This window comes from Bubalus kerabau, chromosome 11 (assembly GCF_029407905.1).
Source record: "Bubalus kerabau isolate K-KA32 ecotype Philippines breed swamp buffalo chromosome 11, PCC_UOA_SB_1v2, whole genome shotgun sequence".
Classification (NCBI taxonomy): domain Eukaryota; kingdom Metazoa; phylum Chordata; class Mammalia; order Artiodactyla; family Bovidae; genus Bubalus; species Bubalus kerabau.
In genome coordinates this window covers 32300475-32322940 of record NC_073634.1, presented here as the reverse complement: position 1 = coordinate 32322940, position 22466 = coordinate 32300475, and the positions used below count along the sequence as shown (strand labels likewise).

The 22466-nt window shown below is 47.0% G+C and overlaps 1 protein-coding gene and 1 non-coding gene across 6 annotated transcripts in view; both read left to right on the top strand.

The window, feature by feature from the left end:
• STPG4 (sperm-tail PG-rich repeat containing 4) overlaps positions 1 to 11971 on the top strand; it is a 40613-nt gene extending 28642 nt beyond the window's left edge. For 2 of the 5 annotated variants that reach the window (XM_055540023.1, XM_055540021.1), the window contains 2 exons: positions 8295 to 8399; positions 11632 to 11971. In XM_055540023.1, coding sequence (XP_055395998.1) covers positions 8295 to 8399; positions 11632 to 11697 — 171 coding nt within the window. In that variant the 3' untranslated portion in view covers positions 11698 to 11971. Of the gene's footprint in view, positions 1 to 8294; positions 8400 to 11443; positions 11585 to 11631 lie in introns of those variants that run through there. The other 3 variants (XM_055540022.1, XM_055540020.1, XR_008700261.1) reach the window with 2 other exon arrangements.
• Positions 11972 to 19223: 7252 nt separating this feature from the next.
• Positions 19224 to 19296, top strand: TRNAE-UUC (transfer RNA glutamic acid (anticodon UUC)). The gene has a single exon. It is a non-coding gene; the product is annotated as a tRNA-Glu (tRNA).
• The last annotated feature ends 3170 nt before the right edge of the window (positions 19297 to 22466 follow it).

The following is a 22466-nucleotide window of genomic DNA, read 5'->3' as shown; positions in this document are numbered from 1 at the left end:
GGTAAGGAGGAGTAAGGAAGATTTTGTTTTTCTAAGTCTGTTTTCCCCAGTATCTATGAACCATAGCATCAGTGCTTTTCTAGTCTCTCGCTGGTGGAAGTATACAGAATACAACCCTTTGCAAAGCCACCAAAGTATTGAGCCACCAAAACTGTTTATATATTTCAGCCAATTAATTTCATTGTTTGAAAACTCTCCTAAAGTAATAATTTATTTATAATAATATTCATCTATGCAAAGAATATCATCAAGGAATTGTTTATAATAGCAAGATGATGAGATAGCAACAATTTCATATCTAGGAGAAGGAAATAATTTTAAAAGAATATTACCATATCTACACAGAGGAATATTTTACAGCCATTAAAATAATTACTGTTAACATTATGAAATAACACCAGAAATGTTTATGAACTAACTTAGCAATCCCCAGCCTTTTTGGCACCAGGGACCAGTTTCATGGAAGGTGATTTTTCCAAGGAACGGGTGGAGAGCAGGGGAGATTCCTGATCTAATGCATAATGAAAAAACACAGGTTGCAGTTTGGTACATCTATCATGATGAAAGTCATGTAAGAAAAATTATGTTATTAAAAACATGAAATGCAGCAAAATGCTTTTAGTGGCTATGCTGAGATGTTGTGATTAAGGGTGGGTGTTTGCTTCCTTTCTCTCTTTTGCATTGCTATTATAATCTTTCAAAATACAATTTTTAAAAGTCAGAAGAATAGTTTGAAGAAAGGAGCCATGGAAATGGTCAACATAATATATTTTGTTACTTTAATAAAGATAATGCCATTACTACTACTTAATCAGGACTCAGTCATTCATATGATTTGGGACTTCCAACAGTGATTTGCTGAGCAGATCCTTTTCAATTATTTCTCACAGTTGCATATAAAATGAAAAATGAGAGGGATATGCATCTTTCCTGGCACTCTAGAAATAAAATCTTACAATGTCAAATGAAAAAAATGGGTTTCTTTTATTTGATGTCAGAAGTATTTCAAGATGTTTCTGTATTTCTTAAAACCTGACAAGCCTATAAAGAATAGGAAAAGATCAGATAAACAGGAAAGAGTCTGTCCATACACAAATGAGCATTATGTGATTTATCTGTTTTAGTCACATTTGACAGAAGTTTGAAAAGGGGAGAGCAGATTCATGGCATACTCTCTGCATTAAAACTAACATTATGGGGACTTCCCTGGTGGCCCAGTGGTTAACACTTCGCCTTCCAATACAGGGGGTGGGGGTTTGATCCCTTGTTGGGGAGCTAAAGTCCCACATGCTTCACAGCCAAAAAACTAAAACATAAAACAGAAACAATACTCTAACAGACTCAATAAAGACTTTAAAAATGGTCCACATCAAGAAATCTTTTTTTAAAAAAATACTAGCATTATGAAAGAATGCTGAACCATTTCAGTTATTTCTGCAATTAAGGAATTAGTTTGATTAAAAACTCAGCTTAAAATCCCGTGAGGAGCAGAAAAATAATTAGTAAACATGGTCACATTGAAAAAAAGCCAAATAGATGTCTGTTTGAATGGAATCTGAAAGTTAAGATGATTAAAACAGTTCCCATTGTCAGTCTTCTCAAAGAGTTCACTTGTAGATAACATTTTTGGAAAAATCAGTTCAGTTCAGTTCAGTCGCTCAGTCGTATCCGACTCTTTGCGACCTCATGGACTGCAGCACGCCAAGCCACCCTGTCCATCATCAACTCCCAGAGTTTACTCAAACTTACGTCCATTGAGTTGGTGATGCCATCCAGCCATCTCATCCTCTGTCGTCCCCTTCTTCTCCTGGCTTCAATCTTTCCCAGCATCAGAGTCTTTTCAAATGAATCAGCTCTTCACATCAGGTGGCCAAAGTATTGGAGTTTCAACTTCAACATCAGTCCTTCCAATGAACACTCAGGATTGATCTCCTTTAGGATGGAGATCTCCTTTAGGTTGGATCTCCTTGCAGTCCAAGGGACTCTCAAGAGTCTTCTCCAGTACCACAGTTCAAAAGCATCGATTCTTCAGTGCTCAGATTTCTTTATGGTCCAACTCTCACATCCATACACAACTACTGGAAAAACCATAACTTTGACTACACAGACCTTTGTTGGCAGAGTAATGTCTCTGCTTTTTAATATGCTGTCTAGATTGGTCATAACTTTCCTTCCAAGGAGTAAGCATCTTTTAATTTCATGGCTGCAGTCACCATCTGCAGTGATTTTGGAGCCCCAAAAAATAAAGTCAGCCACTGTTTCCACTGTTTCCCTTTACTTGCCATGAAGTGATGGGACCAGATGCCATGATCGTAGTTTTCTGAATGTTGAGTTTTAATCCAACTTTTTCACTCTCCTCTTGCACTTCCCTCAAGAGGTTCTTTAGTTCCTCTTCACTTTCTGCCATAAGGGTGGTGTCATCTGCATATCTGAGATTATTGATATTTCTCCTGGCAGTCTTGATTCCAGCTTGTGCTTCATCCAGCCCAGCGTTTCTCATGATCTACTCTGCATATAAGTTAAATAAAGTGAAAATGAAGTTGCTCAGTTGTGTCTGACTCTTTGCAACTCCATGGACTGTAGCTCACCAGGCTCCTCCATCCATGGAGTTTTCTAGGCAAGAGTACTGGAGTGGGTTGATATTTCCTTCTCCAGGGGATCAGCAGGGTGATGATATACAGCATTGACGTACTCCTTTACCTATTTGGAACCAGTCTGTGTTCCATGTCCAGTTCTAACTGTTGCTTTCTGACCTGCATACAGAAAAATATAACCTTTCAAATATAACTACAGGTGTACTAGGGTTTTTTAAGAAGTATGGAGCTTCAGAGATACCATCAATTCTTCAAACTTACTTTTATTTGTTTATTTGACTGTGCTGGGTCTTAGTTGCAGCCCATGAGATCAGGGTTTGAACCTGGGCCCCCTACATTGGGAGTACAGAGTCCCAGCCACTGGACCACCAGGGAAGTCCCAGTACTGTCAATTTTTAATTTCACAAATGTAGATAACTTTTGGCCCCTGCTGAGTTTACTTCTACCCTATCCACCAGCATACTTGTCTCCTTTCTCCTCTGAACCTTTAGACGTATTCTTATAGAATTCTAGAGTTTCCTGGGAGAAGGCATTGGCACCCCACTCCAGTACTCTTGCCTGGAGAATCCCATGGATGGAGGAGCCTGGTAGGCTGCAGTCCATGGGGTCGCTAGGAGTTGGACACGACTGAGCGACTTCACTTTCACTTCTCACTTTCATGCATCGGAGAAGGAAATGGCAACCAACTCCAGTGTTCTTGCCTGGAGAATCCCAGGGACGGGGGAGCCTGGCAGGCTGCCGTCTATGGGGTCGCACAGAGTCGACACGACTGAAGCGACTTAGCAGCAGAGTTTCCTGAGTTGGATACACCCTGCCACATGCCTCCTCCTGAATTCCCACGGAGGCACGTCCAGCTCCTCTGTGTGCCCTCCTCCACCCAGGGCTCTCCCCTCCTTTCTGGGGCACCTCTTTTCTTCTGGGCAGTGTGGTCCAGTTATCACACCATCCACCCCACCAAATTTGGGTGAGATCCTTTTTACCACCATGTCGAGTAATTTCAGTTTATGTTGTGTATTTCTTAGGTTTTGCATGTGTATATATATAGACATTGGGGGCTATACATTTTATTTTATCTCTGACTTTTTCTCTTTTCAAGTATGATTCATTGAAAATTGTTTGTGCCTAGGATCAATAGAGACAGACTATGTGCTCTTTCTAGGTTCCCTTTAGCTGTATGATTTTAAAAGGAAGATAGCTTAAAACCAAATACTGACACCTCCCAACACCAAGAAGCATTGGATTAGGGTCCATTGTAATGACCGTATCTTAACTTATTATTTCTGGTTGTTGTTGTTCAGTTACTAAATTGTGTCCGACTCTGCGTCCCCATGGACTACAGCACACCAGGCTTCCCTGTCCTTCACTACCTCCCTGAGTTTGTTCAAACTCATGTCCATTGCGTCAGTGACGCGTCCCACCATCTCATCCTCTGTCGCCCCCTTCTCCTCCTGCCTTCACTCTGTCCCAGCATCAGGGTCTTTTCCAGTGAGTCGGCTCTTTGAATCAGGTGGCCCAAGTATTGGAGCTTCAGCTTCAGCATCAGTCCCTTCCAATGAATATTCAGGATTGATTTCCTTTAGGATTGACTGGTTTGATCTCCTTGCTGCCCAAGGGACTCTCAAGAGTCTTCAGCACCCCAGTTCAAAAGCATCAATTCTTCTGCACTCACCTTATTTATGGTCCACCTCTCACATCTGTACATGACTACTGGAAAAACTATAGCTTTGACTATATGGACCTTTGTCAGCAAGGTGATGTCTCTGCTTTTTAATAAGCTGAATAGGTTTGTCATCGCTTTCCTTCTAAGGAGCAAGTGTCTTGTGATTTTGTGGCTACAGTCAGGAGTGACCCTATTTCCAGACGAGGTCACACTATGAGATACTGTGAACTCCAAATCCGCAGGTCTTAAGAATTTTGAGGGAATGTCATTCAGCATAATGAAACACACCTAAAACTCAGAGGATTTAAAGATTTTTGGAGAACTTAATTCAGTGCACATCTTGGGATAACTTCATCTACCCTCACACATCTACCTTTCAGAGGTACCTGGCACCTTTCAGTTCCTGAGCAGTGTTGTATACATAAGCCAGTCCCATCCTGTCAGCCCTGGAGGGTTGGAGGTAGTGGTGGCAAGGCTTTAGCAGATGCCTACGGTGGTACTGAGCATTATGGTGCATGGAATGGGAACCAAATAAGTCAAGTTCAAGATCAAGGCCATAGTATGTCTTCATACCATATTTCTTCTCCCTGTCCTCTTTGTTTTGAACCCACCCCACCCACCCACACCCACCCCGCTGTTGAACTGAGTCCATTTCTCCTCACATTCAGAGCCATCCTGGACCAAGCCCTCTTCTCTCCTTTCAGCTCTTCCCACTCTGCCCACCATCCTCGGATGGGGCAGAAACAGGAACTCTGTTGAAGCTGCTTCCCACCCATTGCAGGACCCTAGCCTGATCATTACTTCTCACTTAGAACAGGACTCCTGTGGCTTCTGGAATTAGAACTTGGGCCTGCATCAACTTCCTTAATGTTCCCCACTTAATGCTGAATAGCAGATAGCATTCAGTAATTTCTTTCTGTCCCGAGTCTTAGGCCTTTGATTCAGATGACCACGCACATGCAGGAAGACCTCTGGATGGCATGGGCACATATCAGGGCTTCACCAGGCCTGGCACCTGGACTCTCAAGCAGCTCACGACTTAGAAGCTTAGAAGTGAAAGCCACATGAGGCTTCTGGGGAAAGGGTAATATTCATAGCGTTTCTTAGCCATCCCACAGATGGATGGCTGGACTGTCAAAGGCATGGAGTCAGTGGTGACACCCTCAGCAGCATCTTTTGCCCCAGCTGCCACTCCAGCTTGAGAACTTGCATTTATTATGGCCAAACCAAGGGGACTCTGGGCAAACCATTCCTGTCCAGACTCCCCTGACTTTATATCCTGTGTGCTTATGGTGGCTTAGACTTCTGTAGTGAAGAAGCCTTGCCCTGACAGCGGTCTCTGTCCCACAGATGCATCAGGTTGAAGACATTGCTGTTTCATCTCTCTGCCATGAGTTGTAAAATGATGAGACACATCCTTTGATTATCAGACTTGTGCTTGGCTGATAATAACACTTCATCCGTGGTGGATAATTGAGAATGGCACCCCTAATTGTGCTGCTGTGCCACAGAAGGAAAACAGGGTTTTGAAAGCCTTGCTCTTAAATCCTGCGGAGGGGCCACATTTGGGTGCTTATTCAGCCAAATCCATTGGGCTAACCTGCGGCTCAGTCTCGTGTGTTACAGGATCTTACGGGATACATTTCTGTTCTAATCTTTCCGCTCATTTTATCTTTTTTCCCTACCCCCTTTTTCACTTACCCAATTCCCATATTCATTTATCTATGCATTAAGTATAACTTTTTTTATTTCGAGAACACTCAAGTCCATCATAGAAAAATTAGAAGCAGCCAATAAGCAAAAAAAAAAAAGAAAATTCTTTTTACTCAACATGTCACCACCTGGAGAAAACTGCTGTCGGTGAACATTCCATTCCCAGTTTTTTAATGCACATTTTTTAAAGCTTGTATTGTTCACTTAATGATATTTGGGAGTAGACTTTATGTCCATAGAAATTCATCAGCTTGTATGGCTGGATGGAAGAATCACAATTTATTTAACCAGGCACACGTCATTGGTCATTTCTTTCATTTCTGATTTTTCAACTCTTAGAAACAGTGTTGTAGGGAATGTCTTTGTAACCAAATATTTGTACACATTCTCAATTGTTTTCTTAGGAAGAATTCCTAAAAATGGAATCGCTGGGTCAAAATAACAAATATATATTGTCTTTAACTTTGTATTGTGAAAACTTTAAATATATATACCATATAGACAGAACTCGGAGAAGGCAATGGCACCCCACTCCAGTACTCTTGCCTGGAAAATCCCATGGACGGAGGAGCCTGGTGGGCTGCAGTCCATGGGGTCGCTGAGAGTCAGACATGACTGAGCGACTTCACTTTCACTTTTCACTTTCATGCATTGGAGAAGGAAATGGCAACCCACTCCAGTGTTCTTGCCTGGAGAATCCCAGGGACAGGGCAGCCTGGTAGGCTGTCGTCCATGGGGTCACACAGAGTCGGACACGACTGAAGTGACTTAGCAGCAGCAGCAGCAGCATAGACAGAACTCGCATGTACTCACCCATTCAAAAATGACCAGCTCTTGGCCAGTCTACACCCCCGCCTACTTCCCCTAGTTCCTGCGTTATTCAGAGACAGATCTAAAACATCATGCCAGAAAGATTTTTTTTTTCTCTCAAATAGCACTGGTATTTGAAAATGGGAGAGGAAAAGAAATGAATTGCTAGAAAGGAAGAAAAGGTTAACAGTTTGTCTACATTATCTACTGTGGTGTTTGGGCTGTATTCATTTTCCTGCCGTATCTGGGCTCAGAACTCATTATTTGTCTTCTGGATTCCTGAAACAATCAGGAGTAACCAGAATCCTTTTTTCTTTCTCTCCCTTTGGATAGGTATATGTGTTTTTAAGCTGTTTCAAGCTTGCCAAATTATGCTTGAGAAAGGCTAATCAAATTAACAGTTCTGCCAAAGTCATGTAGGAGTATCCACACTGTGGATAAAGTTTTAGTTTCTTGGGAATCAACTGGAGGTTAGGACTTGGGGCTTTCACTGTGGTGGCGCAGGTTCAATCCCTAATCTGGGGACCAAGATCCTGCAAGCCAAGCTGTGAGTGCCCTGGGCTCCACCCACCCCCATACTCCTACCCCCACAAAAGGTTTTGGCTTCCCCGTCCCTTCTTCCTTTTTTCCTTCCTTTATCTCTTTCTTTCTTTCCTGACCCCAACAAAAGTATATCTCATTGTTCTTTTAATTAGAACTTCAGTTCAGTTCAGTTGCTCAGTCGTGTCCGACTCTGCAACCCCATGAACCGCAGCACGCCAGGCCTCCCTGTCCATCACCAACTCCCGGAGTCCACCCAAACGCATGTCCATCGAGTCAGTGATGCCATCAATCATCTCATCCTCTGTCGTCCCCTTCTCCTCCTGCCCTCAGTCTTTCCCAGCATCAGGGTCTTTTCCAGTGAGTTTGTTATTAATGACCTTAGAGCTCCGCCCGCCTAACTCGCAGTTTCCTCACTGCATTTCCTCTCTGTGAGTTGCCTTTTGCTAACTTTTCTATTGAGCTGTTTGTCTTTTTAAAACTGTGTTCATCTACTTATGTTAATCGCATGGCATTGTATGTAGGACAGTGAATTGCTATGAATACTTTTTTGGGGGACTACGAGAACATATGCTGCATTTGTGTGAAGGAATAAGTGTGTTTTATAAAACTAACAGCCCAGAGCAGTAAGTCACCATCAGCAGAGGGACAAGAATGGAGTGAGACCTGCTGGTGTGGGCAGGGGGCCTGGGAGAGGTAAGGGTATCCAGGCAGGGACAGGGGAGACTTTGACATGTCATTTCCTTTGCAGTCTTCACAGTCATCCATAAGGCAGGTAAAGCAAGAAGAGCAGGTATTATTCCCATTTTACAGTGCCTGGTGCCAGGGCACACCTTAACAAGATCTTCCATGTCCCAGTCCGGGGATTTTTCTACCATATCACACTGATTCATACGTTTATTCATAAAAGACAAGTAAAGCATCAAAATATATCAGCTATCACTATTTATGAAACAAAAACATTTTTTTTTCTACAGCGTGAAGGCCCAGGACCAGGTCATTATGACTTGAAAATACCTTCAGCAGGTTCTGTAACTTCTTGTTTTCAATCCAGAGTGCCTCGATTCTTGCCTGCCTGTTCAGTAAGTGTCCTAAAAGACAGATACGGTTGTAGGTGTTGTGGCTGACGCGGGGCAACCCCCCGCGTAGGGTAGGGGGTGGAGTGGGCATTGGGAATGGGATGGGGGCAGTAGAGTTATATACAATTCTAGTGTGCATGTGTGTGTGCTAAGTCGCTTTAGTTGTGTCCTACTCGTTGTGACCCTATGGACTATAGTCCACCAGGCTCGTCTGTCCATGGGATTCTCCAGGCATGAATACTAGAGTGGGTTGCCATGCCCTCCTCCGGGGGATCTTCCCAAACCAGGGATCGAACCTGCGTCTCTTATGTCTCCTGCAATGGCAGGCAGGTTCTTTACCACTGGCACCGCCTGGGAAGCCCCACAATTCTAGTGTATATACATTAAGATTGCTTGATAAGGCAGCAGAGTATCGAGTTCACTAGATAAGTCCTCAGCCAGCTTCAGGCTCAAAGTGACTCCAGGCCCAAAGACCATGGCTGCATTATGAGTCCAGTTGAGAACAGCCAGCACAGTGATTAGCCATCAACGTTATGTCCTGGCTGCTTTGTGGGGAAACCCCTCTAACAAATAGAGGCAAGCAGTGGGCCCGTACAGAACTGCCGTGCTGTGTGTGTGTGCCTTCTGGGAACGGAAAGTCACAGCAGAAACATTATCTTTGAGCCAAAGGAGACCATTGAGTCCTGGCCCATCATCCTGCCCCCAAGGACTCAGGACAGACAGGGAAGAGGCTCGAGTCCATGGAGATATGCAAGGAGGTAGATTCTGGGAGGGTGTGAGAGCCTCGGAGGCCTAGAGGAGACCAAGAAAGATGGCAGAAGCATAACATGGAGCTTATGAAAGTGGCTTGGGTTGTTTGTTTAATTATTTAAAGTTTTCATTCCTGTGGCCCTGTTGTTCCTCAGTCTGAAAATCCCCCCGACTCACTGGTTTGTAGCCTGATTTGAGATGGTTAATTCGATCTTTCTCCAGAGGAAGATTGGGGAGGCCCTACCGGAAAGACTAAAGACAGACAGACAGACAGACAGCTGGAGGCTAGTGGTTCTGTTCAGCAGATCCTCATACCCTAGTGGCATGATCATGATCCAAACAGATTTTCATTCGAGCTCACAGGGCTGAGCTTTTTCAGGAAGTTGGAGTCATGCTAACCAAAATCCCAAGAGACTGATGGAGAAGCCGGAAGGTGGTGGTATTCCTTTACAAGTGTCCAGCGAGGGGGCTGGTGTCTGGAGCCGGTGCTCCGTGGGGCGTCTCCCCTTGTAGGAAACTAGGAAGGAAGCCAAAAAACAGCGGAGTTTGCTTGGTAGCAGTGACATCAGGGCTGGGGGACAGAGCCGGATGTTCTCAAGGTCTGAGGACTGCGGCCGGCAGCTTCCCGAAGGATGGCCTGTTGGGGTGCAGGCCCCTGAACCTCCTGTTTAGGCACTGGCCTTCCTGGACTCCCACACACAGGCAGCTTCCTCATTAAGAGCACTAACAAGGGCTTCAGCTTCCTTTGACGTCTGGCCAGGACTTGATTAGATTCCCAAGCTGCTCCTTTGCATTTGGCCAGGGAAACATCCTGTCATTTAAAGCAGCTTCTGCAGGCAGCTGACATCGTGCACCCTGGGCTGACCGCTCTGGTAATCTTGTTTGTACTCTCCCTGCTTCCTGCAGAGATAGCAAACTGCAGGGAAGGATGGCAGTGACAAGCTGGTGATAATAGGGACTCATAATAGTGGCGGTGACTGGTGTGTGGAGTGGTACTTGCTGCCAGCCTGGCAGGTGCTGTCTGTCCCTAGGGGCCCCCCGTGAACCTCAAAACCTCATTTTGAGGAGTAGGAAGCATGTGTCATATTGAGCCATTCATGGTAGGACTAGGTAGGACTAGGACTTGAATCCAGGCCTGTCTGACATTAAGACCCTTTCCTTAACCATACATAGAGGTACCGTTGTCTCTCTTAAGATAAAATTTTGGGGTATTCAAGAATATTGCGTGCACCTCAGCATAGATAACACTGACCTAAGAAATCAACGAGAATGACATTCATTGGCATCTTACAATGACATAAGAGGAGCTTTGTTTAAATAATTGGTTGAATAATTTTTCAAGAGTCATGCATGGGTGTGAGAGTTGGACTGTAAAGAGAGCTGAGTGCTGAAGAGTTGATGCTTTTGAACAGTCGTGTTGGAGAAGACTCTTGTGAGTCCCTTGGACAGCAAGGAGATCAAACCAGTCAATCCTAAAGGAAATCAGTCTTGACTATTCATTGGAAGGACTGATGCTGAAGCTGAAATTCCAATAGAACTGACTCCTTGGAAAAGACCCTGATGCTGGGAAAGATTGAAGGCAGGAGGAGAAGGGGATGACAGAGGATGAGATGGTTGATGGCATCACTGACTCGATGGATGTGAGTTTGAGTAAACTCTGGGAGTTGGTGATGGAGAGGGAAGCCTGGCGTGCTGCAGTCCATGGGGTTGCAAAGAATCAGACATGACTGAACTGAACTGAATTTTTCAAGCATTTCATCAAAGTGAAAACAGGGCTTTTCAAAATTAGAACTCATCCATCCCTTGAACCTGAGGTCCATGGGCCTTGGTAGTGCTGCATCTCACTCTATTTGTACTGGGGAAGATGATGGAAATGCAGGAGTTTGGGCTTCTGAGGTCGACTGTTCAGGTTCAGAATCCATCCTCTCCAACCCATGACCACTAGAGTGAAGTCACTGGGGGCACTGGCATTCACAGGGACGGGGTGCCCCAAAGAAAGTGTGTCCTGAGGTGTAGGGGAAGAGTGAGCCTGCCTCCCCTGGGCTGTCACTTGCTTGTCTGCCCTTCTCTCAGCATCTCTGCAGCCTTGGGGAGAGCCGGGGACCGGAGCAGGCCTCCTGGGACAGGAGCCAAGGACAGGCTCCAGTTCTCAGGTGCACAGGCCTCAGCCCGGACCAGCGCAGCCCTCGTCTCCCTCTGGGGGGGTTTGCCAGCCACGCCTGAGTCCACAGCCAAGCTCAGGAGGCTCTAGGTTCTGGTGTCACTATATCATCACTTGTTCTCTGCTGTGTTTTCAGAAAACCCCTGGCCCGGGAGCATATACAGCTTCAGCACAATTCCCCAAGCAGCCCCGCACCATAGCCAAAATGGGCCGAGAACACAGCTTTTTCTTCAATAACACAATTGGCTTTTAAAATAAATAAACCCTACCTTGGCCCTAAGCAGCTCTTGAGTTTTAGTAAGTTCTCTTTTGTCTCCTCTTTAGGAGAGTTTGACCACAGACCATATTCGATTGCCTGGCCTGACCGCCCAGCCCACTTATCTGGAATAGTTCCAGCAAAATGTCCAGTTCCCTCTCAGAAGTCTCCCGGTTTGAACAGTAAATTATATGCTCTCTCTGTGTGTTGTCAGAGGGTGTGTCCCTGGACTGCTCTCACAGCATCCGGACGGGCCCTGAGGAGTCAGCTGGGCTCTGCCGCCTTGGGCTCTCTAGCTGAGTCTCCACTGCACTGAGGTGGTCATTCCTCATGGACTCCTGGAGGCTTCAACAAGGGCCATCCTGAACTTGACGGGAACCCAATAGTTTTTTCTCTATCTCATCTCCCTGAAAAGAACAATATTGCTTCAGCCTGATGAGCATTTGTGGTTTCAAGTTAACAAAAATATTTTGACAGTATGCTCCGGGCCAGGCGCTGTGCTGGGGGTGGGGAGTGGAGGTTAAGACAAAGATGAACGACGCATGTGACTGAATTTAGGGTGGGTTAAAGGGGAGACAAGGCCAGAAAGGTAGTTTGGAATAGTTTCCAGCTCAAGGAAGGCTTTGAGAACCATGCCAGGAACCTCTTCCTGGTTACCTTGTGTGTGCGGCTCAGGGGTGGCTGTCATGTGGGCAGCAGTCCCACCGGGAAGACACACCCTGGGCTCAGGAAACTGCGAGATCACTGTGCCCAGTGCATGGAGGAGCGATCCTGACATCGAGGGCCCCAGGCGCTCAGCAGAGACAGGGCAGCACTCCCCCAGTGGGGAAGGGTGGCTGAGTGCGGCCGGCAGCTTGGCTGGCACCCCTGGGACCAGGAGACTGAGACCGGCAGAGAGGAGAGGGAAGAAGGTGGAGGGCAAGGAACCCTTTTTGAGCAAAACGCAGGAAGGGACATTTGCTGGAGGGGAACAGAGGGAGACAGGCCCAGCTAGAGTGGAGGGTGCAGGCGGAGCAGGAGGGGGTTGGGCGAGGCGCAGATCATAGGCCCAGCAGTAAGCACTGCTCATGGACTCCAGCCAGGGCATGGGCTCAGGAAATGACGTCAGGAGAAAGGAAGGATGGGGAGACTATAGAGTCATTCATCAGTAATAGGAAGGAATCTTTTTAACTAAAAGAAAGAAAATCTAATATAAATCCTTATATTTTATTATATTGAGAAAAACCCAGTTCTCTAGTCTTATAAATACCATTGTAAAGTAGGCATTGGGGACAAGGAAGGGTAGGCCTGCATCTCCCATCTGGGTTTATCCACGTTTTGCTTTTATGGAGGAAACTCCCTGCATTGCGTTCCTTAGAGCAGAAAATGGCCCCTTGGAGGATGAGGTGGCTGCCTCGGGTGGCTGCTCTTGCCCCACTTTGATCAGCAGATGGCCACAGGGCAGCTTTATTCTCCAAGTGGGTCAGAAGCCCCTGCAGGATCAGAAGGTAACGCTGGCGGTTCTGACGGAGGGCGTTTTCTCCAGGAGCAGTGGGCCAGGTTGTGCCTGGTGCTCAGGGCAGTGGGGGCAGGGCTCTAGAAGGAGCGAGGTGAGTGGTGATCACATCTGTTTTGGGGCTTGTGGGTGGAAGGTCAGGGGAACCCTCACGCTGGCAGGGGCAGGAGGGAGACTGTGCTGCACGTCTGTGGGGGTATCTCCAGACAGCAGAGCGACCCAGGGGTGTGAGCAGGAGCAGTTCCTCCCCCCTCCCTCAGCCTCCCGCTGTTTCTCCCTCAGGCCGGCTGTGTTGGGTCTAACACTGCTTTCATGTCACGCCCTAAAGAATGTCACCAGCCCCTCCTGATTCCACTGCCGGGTTCCCAGGAGAGAGAATCTAGTTGGCCAGCTTGGGTCAGGGGTCCACCCTGGTCCCTCCAGATCTGGCCAGGAGGGCCTCGGCCCCTGGGCCAGACAGACACAGCTGCAGGGGCCCAGCTGTGTCTTGTGTGTAGTTGGGGTGGAGGGCAGCTCTCCCATGTTCTAGAAGAGAATGAAGACCCTTTCAGCATAAGACGCAGGGGATGGCTCTTGCCTGGTCTGCAAGAAGGGGGTTTAGGAGGCCTGCCAGGACGTCTGCTGGAGGTGGAACGGCGAGAGAACATTCTGCAGGGCCACCCGGACACCCTGGAGTCTTGAGTCTGCACTAAAGTCGCCCTTGGCTCCTGTGGCTTCCGTAGTCTGTCTGGAGCCGGGGGGCACCTCAGTACTGTCCTCCCTAGCAGCCTTGCCCCTGTCCGTAACACAGCCCTCTGCCTCCTCTGTGACTCGGGTGATATGACAGAAGCTGTGCCCTAGGTACTAGCAGCAGGGCTGGCTGCGCCTGGCAGTGAGGAGAGCAGTGTTTGCTTCCACTCTTTGACATCTTCCGGCATTTTAAATAGTACTTCATACAGGTAGTGGGAGGCGTTCCCAAATAGCCCGGAGGGATTCTGGGTGGCTTTTTCCTGCCACGAGCCTAAAACTGGGACAGCATTTGAAGAGCAGGGCCTCCTCCTGTCTTTTCCAACATGGAGAGACTGGACAGACCTGGGTTGACTTTGAGCTTGAGCTCCGAGAGGGGATATTAACAGCCACTGTGCGCATCCGGTGACAGGTCCAGACTGAGTTAGAAAAGCCCAGAGATGGAAGGGAATGTGGTGTTTATCCCATATCCCTGAGGGGCCTTCTCTCCAGGGTCCCTCTGGCCTCCTGCATGGACCACTGTGATGCTTGCTTCTCGAGGTCCCTGCCCTGGCTTCCCTGAGCATCCCTTGGTCCTCTCCCCTCCCACTCACTTGCCCCAGTTGCCCTTGGAATTTGGCTTCAACCAAAGGGAATGGCTCGTCTTCGCTGCAAATATCATCTGCTGTTGCCCTGTGAAATTCCCTCTGCATTGAGTCAGAGCATGTCAGAAGTCACCACACTGATGGGGACAGCTTGTCTCCTCCCTTCTCTTCTCCTCTTTCCCTCCTCCTCATCCGCACTGTGAACGCCCCCTCACTGCTTTCTGGGCCCACAGAGGACACCTTCCAGACCCAGAGACCAAGGGCCACAGGTTGCTCAGGCAACCGGCCCTGCCTCCAGCACCACCTCTCACTTGCCCGGTGCCACCCGCCTCAAAACAGCACGAGCTGCCTGGACTCCAGTCCTCAAGCCTAGAATCACTTTGGAAGCCCTGTTATCTTGAAAACACATTCCACAAGTTCCAAATCAGTTGTTCTAAGCTGCATTTTAGAATCCCCTAGGGAGACTTTAAAACTCTCACAGCCTGGCAACTGCCCGCCATCATCAACTCGTTGGTAGGATTCAGTCCCAGTAGTTTTTGTTCCCCCGTCCCATCCCCACACCCAGGTGATTGCAATGATTGGCCAAGATTGAGAATATCTGCTGGGACAGTGTGAAAACACCAATCACCAGTAACTAGGTGGGGCCACAGGTAGTCCTCCAACCTGTAAAGGTTTAAGACAGGGCCCCCGTTGCCCTGAGAAGTCACACTTTCCGGCTCAGAAGAAGAGATTGGCCCGTGTTGGTGTCTGGCTGAGTCCTGAGGGAAGAGGGCGGGGCTGGACCGGACTGAGTGAAGCAGGTTGCTGGTGCATTCTAGTGGAGGCTGTTTTGCATAGAGAGGTGAGCAGGGCCTGAACCCAGTCACTCTTGCCAGCCTGATTCTAGGCTAGGCACCTTACAGATCTTTGGTTTTGGCCCAAGGGCAGGGCTGCAGGCATGCAGACTCTGCTGTGCACAAACGGAGGGGTTTGAGTTCTGGATTGATGACCACAGGGGCTGGGTGGGCTTGTGGGGGCCACTGCCAGAGACCCAGATCCTGGCCTGGCTCGTCTGCCATCTCCCTGGTGAAGACGTGACTGTGGATGGTAGGATGAGCCAAAGCTGACAGAGGCCTGGATGTTGAGGGTGGCAAGTAAGCGACAGGGGTCAGGGACAGAAGGAGGAGGAGCCAGAGGAAGGGGAGGCCCATGGGCTGGACACGTGAAGACTGTCTCTTAGCAGGTCTTTGCATTGCCTTAATGACGACACCCTTGGCCGTATCAGAGCCCAAAACAGGATGTCACCCTTCTGAGGAGACATAGGGGCTCAGAGAGGCTCTTCCAGCAGCAGAGGGAGGTGGCAATGTGGCTGCTTTGGGTCAGAGTGTAGCTTAGTCCCTGAGAACTGTAGGCAGCAAGCAGGGCTCAGGCCCAGTGACACTACATCTCTGGTCACCAGGGTGGGCTTGGCAGGAGGCAAGGAGGCAGGAACCTGTTCCCCCCACTTAACTGAGCAGCCTGGGAGGGGGCAGGGATGCTCGGAAACATGCCCGGCATGGTCACAGCTATTGAGGCTTCTGATCACCAGCCCCTCCTGGGCTGGGCATGGGAGCTGGACTGCAGAGTACCCCCATGCCCAGGGAGCTCACTAACGAAATTATGTGTGTTCGTTTCCAGTGGCTGCTGTTACAATTGCCATAGACTTTGGTGCTTAAATCAACACAGATTTATTCTCTTACTGTTCAGGAGGTCAGGGGTCCCCAAATCAGTCTCACTGGGCTAAAGTCAAGGTGGTATTGTTGTTCAGTCACTCAGTCGTCTCCCGACTCTTTGCAACCCCATGGACTGCAACATGCCAGGCTTCCCTGTCCATCACCATCTCCTGGAGCTTACTCAAGCTCACGTCCATTGAGTCAGTGATGCCATCTAACCATCTCATTCTCTGTCCTCCCCTTCTCCTGCCTTTAGTCTTTCCCAGCATCAGGGTCTTTTCTAATGAGTCAGCTCTTCGCATCAGGTGGCCAAAGTATTGGAGCTTCAGCATCAGTCCTTCCAACAACTATTTAGGATTGATTTCTTCAGGATTGACTGGTTTGATTTCTTTGCAGTCCAAGGGACTCCCAAGAGTCTTCAACACCATAGTTCAAAAACATCAATTCTTCAGTGCTCAGCTTTCTTTATGGTCCAGCTCTCACATCCATACATGACTACTGGAAAAACCATAGCCTTGACTAGACAGACCTTTGTTGGCAAAGTAATGTCTCTGCTTTTTAATACACTGTCTAGGTTTGTCATAACTTTTCTTCCAAGGAGCAAGCATCTTTTAATTTTGTGGCTGCAGTCACCATCTGCAGTGATTTTTGGAGCCCAAGAAAATAAAGTCTGTCACTGTTTCCATTGTTTCCCCATATATTTGCCATCAAGTGATGGGACCGGACGCCATGATCTTCGTTTTTTGAATGCTGAGGTGTAGGCCAGGTTTTTCACTCCCCTTTGCCCTTCATCAAGAGGCTCTTTAGTTCCTCTTCACTTTCTGCCATAAGGGTGGTGTCATCTGCGTATCCTTGCCTGAGGCCAGTGTTGGATTGTGGGCTCTGGGATCATAAGTTGGGATCTACTGAGGAATGGGTGGATGTCCCAGTGCCTGCTCTAGTGTTAGCAGACAGAGCTTACTGAATACTGTACTTTATTGAGGTATAGTTGATACAATATGATGTTTCCAGTGTACAGCATAATGATTTACCATTTTTAAAGGTTATGCTCCATTTATAATTATCATGAATATTGGCTATAATTCCTGTCATATTATATATCCTTACAGCTTATTTATTTTATACATCATTGTTTGTGCCTCTTAACCCTCTACCCCTTCCCTCTCTTCACTGGTAACCACCAGTTTCCTCTCCATATCTTAAGCCTGTTTCTTTTTTGCTATAGTCACGAGTTTGTGTTAGTTTTTGGACTCCACATATAAGTGATATCATACAGTATTTGTCTTTCTCTGTCTGACATATTTCACCGAGCATAATACCTTCCAGGTCCATCTGTGTTGTTGTAAATGCCAAATTTTCACTCTTTTTTATGGCTGAATAGTATTCTATTGTGTATACGTACCACATCTTCTTTTGTTTATGGACATTTAGGTTGCTTCCATATCTTAGCAATTAAAAAAAAATTTATTTATTTGTTTTATTTATTTGGTTGCAGCATGTGGGATCTAGTTCCCTGACCAGGGACTGAACCGGAGCCCTCTGCAATGGGAGCTCAGAATCTTAGTCACTAGACCACCAGGGAAGTCCCATATCTTAGCAATTGTAAATAATGCTATTTACAATTGGCTGTTGGAGTGCATGTATCTTTTTGAATTCGTGTTTTTATTTTTTTCAGTTTGGATATATGTGCAGAGGAGAATTGCTGGATCATGTGGTAGTTCTATTTTTAGCTTTTTGAGAGGTCTCCATACTGTTTCCACAGTGGCTCCACCGATTTACATTGCCACCAACCGTGTAGGAGGGCTCTCTTTTGTCCACATCCTTGCCAACATTTCTTATTTGTGTTCTTCTTGATGGCAGTCATTCTAAGAGGTGTGAGGTGGTATCTCATTGTGGTTTTAATTTGCCTTTCTCTGATTAACGATATTGAGAATCTTTTCATGTGCATATTGGCCATCTGTGTATCTTCTTTGGAGAAATGTCTATTCAGGTTTGTGCCCATTTTTTAATCAGGTTATTTTTTTATGTTGTGTTATATGAGCTGTTTATATATTTTGTATATTAACCCCTTATTGGTCATGTCATTTGCAAATATTTTCTCTCATTCAGTAGGTTATCTTTTCATTTTGTCAATGGTTTCCTTTGCTGTACGAAAGCTTTTACTTAAGGTCCTATTTTTATTTTTTTTAATTTTGACTTTTTTAACACCAAAAGCATTTTGCATTGGGGTGTAGTTGATTAACGATGTTGTGGTAGCTTCAGGTGAATGCTTTTATTTCTTTTGTCTTAGGGGACAGACCCAAAATCTATTGGTACAATTTATGTCAGAAAGTGGTCTGCCTACATCTTCTTCTGGGAGCTTTATGGTTTCTGGTATTACATTTAGGTCTTTAATTCACTTTGAATTTATTTTTGTAAATAATATGGGGGAAATGTTCTGATTTCTTTATTTTACATGTAGCTGTCTAGTTTTCCCAGCACCACTTACTGAAGAGATGGTCTTTTCCTCATTGTATATTCTTCTTTGTCATAGATTAATTGCCCATAAGTTTGTGGATTTATTTCTGGGCTATTTTTAAAAATATTAATTTTTATTTACTTATTTGGTTGTGCCAGATCTTAGTTGCATGGCATGTGAACTCTTAGCTGTGGCACGTGGAGTCTAATTCCCTGACTGGGGATTGGACCCCAGCCCTCTGTATTGGGAGTTTTAGCCACTGGAGAACCAGGGAAGTCCCTGGGCTCTCTTTTTGTTCCACTGATCTGTGTGTCTGATTTTTGTGCTAGCATACTATCTTGATTATTGAAACTTTGTAGCATAGTCTGAAGTCAGGGAGTATGATACCTCCAGTTTTATCCTTCTTTTCTCAAGATTGTTTGGCTTTCCTGTTTCATAACGTCTTTTATATTATGGAAGTTCCTTTTATTTTGAACTGCAAAGAATTGTCTGGGGAAGGACTTTTAGTCTAAATAACCTCAGCCATTTTTGGTGTTTGGTACTGACAAAAGTCATCTGAAATGAATTAAGTTTTTTGAAAGAGAAGATAAAAAAATTTATTACTGATTTTAGAAATCATTCCTGGAAGGTTGACCTTAAGACTGCAGATGTTAGATGTTATAAACAAGCTCTGTAAGATCACTTAAAAAGCAGTCATGTTGGAAGTTCCCTGGCAGTCCAGTGGTTAGGACTTGGCACTTTCACTGCCATGGGCCCAGGTTCAATCCCTGGTTGGGGAACTAAGATCCCACAAGCTGTGAGACCTGGCCAAAAATTTTTAAAAAGTAAAAAAAAGTCACCTTAAAAGTTATGGGGAATGGGGTTGGGTGGGTGGACAATGCTCCTAATATTTTACTTATATTAGAAGTAAATAATGGCTTCTAATATGTGGCTCCAGGGGCCACATTATTCCAAAAATTTAAATATGCCCTATCTTATATGGAAATGAAAATGAAGCTTCTGGAAAGTTGTGTTTAATGATGCATGTATCGATAGTGTAGATGAAGATCCTAATGGTGAAGATATATGAGTATTTTTTTTGGCTGTGCTGGGTCTTCATCATGGCGCATGAGCTTTTCATTGCTGCGCATGGACTTTCTCTAGTTGCAGCGAATGGGGTCTGCTTTCTCGTTGTGGTGTGTGGGCTTCTTCTTGTGATGGCGTCTCTCATTGTGGAGCATGGGCTCTAGGCGTGTAGGCTTCAGTAGTTGTGTTGCAAGGGCTCAACAGTTGCAACATGTGGGCTTAGTTGCCCCACGGCATGTGGGATCCTAATTCCCCAACCAGGCACTGAACCCCAGTCACCTGCATTGGCAGGCGGATTCTTAACCACTGGCCACCAGGGAAGTCCCTCTAAAATAATTTATAAAATGAGATTAAGCATACATACAGTTTTATTAAGAGAATATAATAAATTAAGAACTGTAGGCCCTTGAACAGCCATGATATACAAGGAGGGCTGTTGGGACCTGGGGACAGGGAGCTGGGGAATACACCTATGCTGTGACCTGTACACAGCAAAGGGATCCATCTCAGGCATCAGAGCTGACACCTGAGGCCAGCTGGTCTTTGCCGTGGTGTCCCCACGCCTGCTCTGGTCCCCGTTTCAGCATACGTGTGCTCCTCCTCTGGTTGGCAGGTGTCCCAGGAAGAATGCAGTAGACGAGGTTCTCGCATGCAGACTGCCTGCATGTCGACCACTGCCCTGGAGTATGGGGGTCTTTGGGCAAGTCACCTCACCTTCTTGCACTGACTTCCTGCAAGATGGGCTTTTGCCACACCCACCTGTGCCCCTTTGCCTCTGGTCAGAGCTCCTCCCCCTAAAGGTGGGTACCCTGGCATGTGCCCCCCAAAGGCTGGTCTCCAGGTGCACACTGAGAGGAGAGTGTGCCTCTCTGGGAATGGGCAGAGTCACAGGAAGAGACGCACCCAAGGTCCCTTAAGTCATGAGGGGTCATTGCAAGGACCAGGGAAAGGATTCAGATGGGAATCTTAACCTCAGGCTGCAGGAGTGGGAAAGGTTGTCTGGGACAGAATCGATGAAGCTCTTGGGCTTCCATCATTTTCTGCCCCTTGAAAATGGGCATCCATTTCTGTTTGGAGCTCTCTGTCTTTACAGATTCACCTGCTCTGCATTTTTTAATCTTCCTGACTCTTCCAACCAGCTCATGTGTGTGTGTTTGTGCTAAGTCACTTCAGTTGTTTCCGACTCTTTGTGACCCATGGATTTTAGCCTACTAGGATCCTCCAGGCCAGAATACTGGAGTGGGTTGCCATGCTCTCCTCCAGGGGATCTTCCGACCCAGGGACTGAACCCATGTCTCTTACGTCTCCTGCATTGGCAGGCAGGTTCTTTACCACTAGTGCCGCCTGGGAAGCCTCCAACCAGCTCCTCTCCTTTCTTTCTGACCTGTGGTTTCTACTGCTTTTCAACCTCTGCTCCAACCACGAACTGCCTTTTCTTTTTTAATTAATTTTGTTTTTGCATCATTTAAAAAAAATACAATTTATTATTATTTTGCCACACCATGCAGCCTGTGGGAATCTTAATTCCTTAACCAGGGATCAAACCCATGCCCCTGTAATGGAAGCACAGAATCTTAACCACTGGACTGCCAGGGAAGTCCCCAAACTGCTTCTTTCTCCGACCACATTGACACCTCAGAGGCCAGACCCTCTGCAGCCTTCAGCAGTGCCAGTGTCGTGAAGGGCAAAGAGAGGGGGAGGAGCTGTTGCAGATGAAAGGAAACTGGAGACGTGACAGCTAAGTGGAGTATAGGGTCTTGGGTTGCGGGAAGACAGGGCTGCAAAGAAGAGCGGTGGCAAACTGGCATATGAATGGGAGAGGAGAGAAAACACTGCGTCAGGGAAATTCCTTCATTTGTTAACTGCTGTGGTTACGTAAGACGAGACCCTTTGTTCTTAACCAGCCACTGAATTATTAAGGGGTAAAGGGGCATGATTTATGCAACCTATTCTCAAACGGTTCGGGTTGGGGTAGGGGGAGAAACGTTTTTAAAAGAGGCCCACAATGGCTGACTTCTTGCCAAATTCCAAAGAGCCAGTTAAAAGGGGAAGACAGTGAGTGTGAGGGAGGAGGGGGAGTCACGGCAGGCTGGGGGCCTCTCCGCTCGGGGGCCCTGCCACCCCCTGGGTAGTGGGCTGGTGCACAGAGGAGGAACTTTGGTTCTGGAAACCACCCGTGGCCCAGTCAGCTGGTGCGCAGGCCAGGGGGCTCACATGACCTGGTGCACAGCCCCTGTGGTGACCTTTTCTTGTTTCTGGTTTGCCTGGCGTCTTGAGAACCCTCTTGCTTTTTGGGTGACTTTCCAGCTTCTTGAGTGATCTCTGTTTCAGAAACCTCCTCTCTGGCTGCAGAAAGGGCGAGGGCGGCAGGCAGCATGGGCTGTTCTCCCCTGGAAGTGTGGGTCCCAGGCCATGGGCTGCAGCTGCTGGTGCAGTGGGGTGGGTGGGGGGTGGGGTTCTGGACCCGTGCATCTGCCCCTGTGACACTTGAGCAGAGGATTCCTGGTGATAACATGTTTCCATGGATCCCAAAGGGGTCATTCTGCTGCCTCGGTGACAGGCGCTACCTGCCTCTCTCCCATCCGGTGAGCTGGGGCGGGCTCTGTGGGCAGGGACCTTACTCTCAGCTTGGCTGTGTTCCAAGCAGTGAGCGGAGGCACCATAATTGCATCACCTTTCACGGGGACAAAACTCACTTCCCTAGGTTGTTGACTACCAGAGGAGCAATGTCAGAGAGAGTTCAGGGATAAGCAAAGTGCCTTATACTAACTAGTATATTGCAGGGAGAACGTTAGGATTGTCATCAAGAGCCAGGACAGGAGCCTCACAGTGCACCATAAAGTGGCAGTGATAGGGAGGGGCAAGGGTGGGGGCCAGTTCTGTT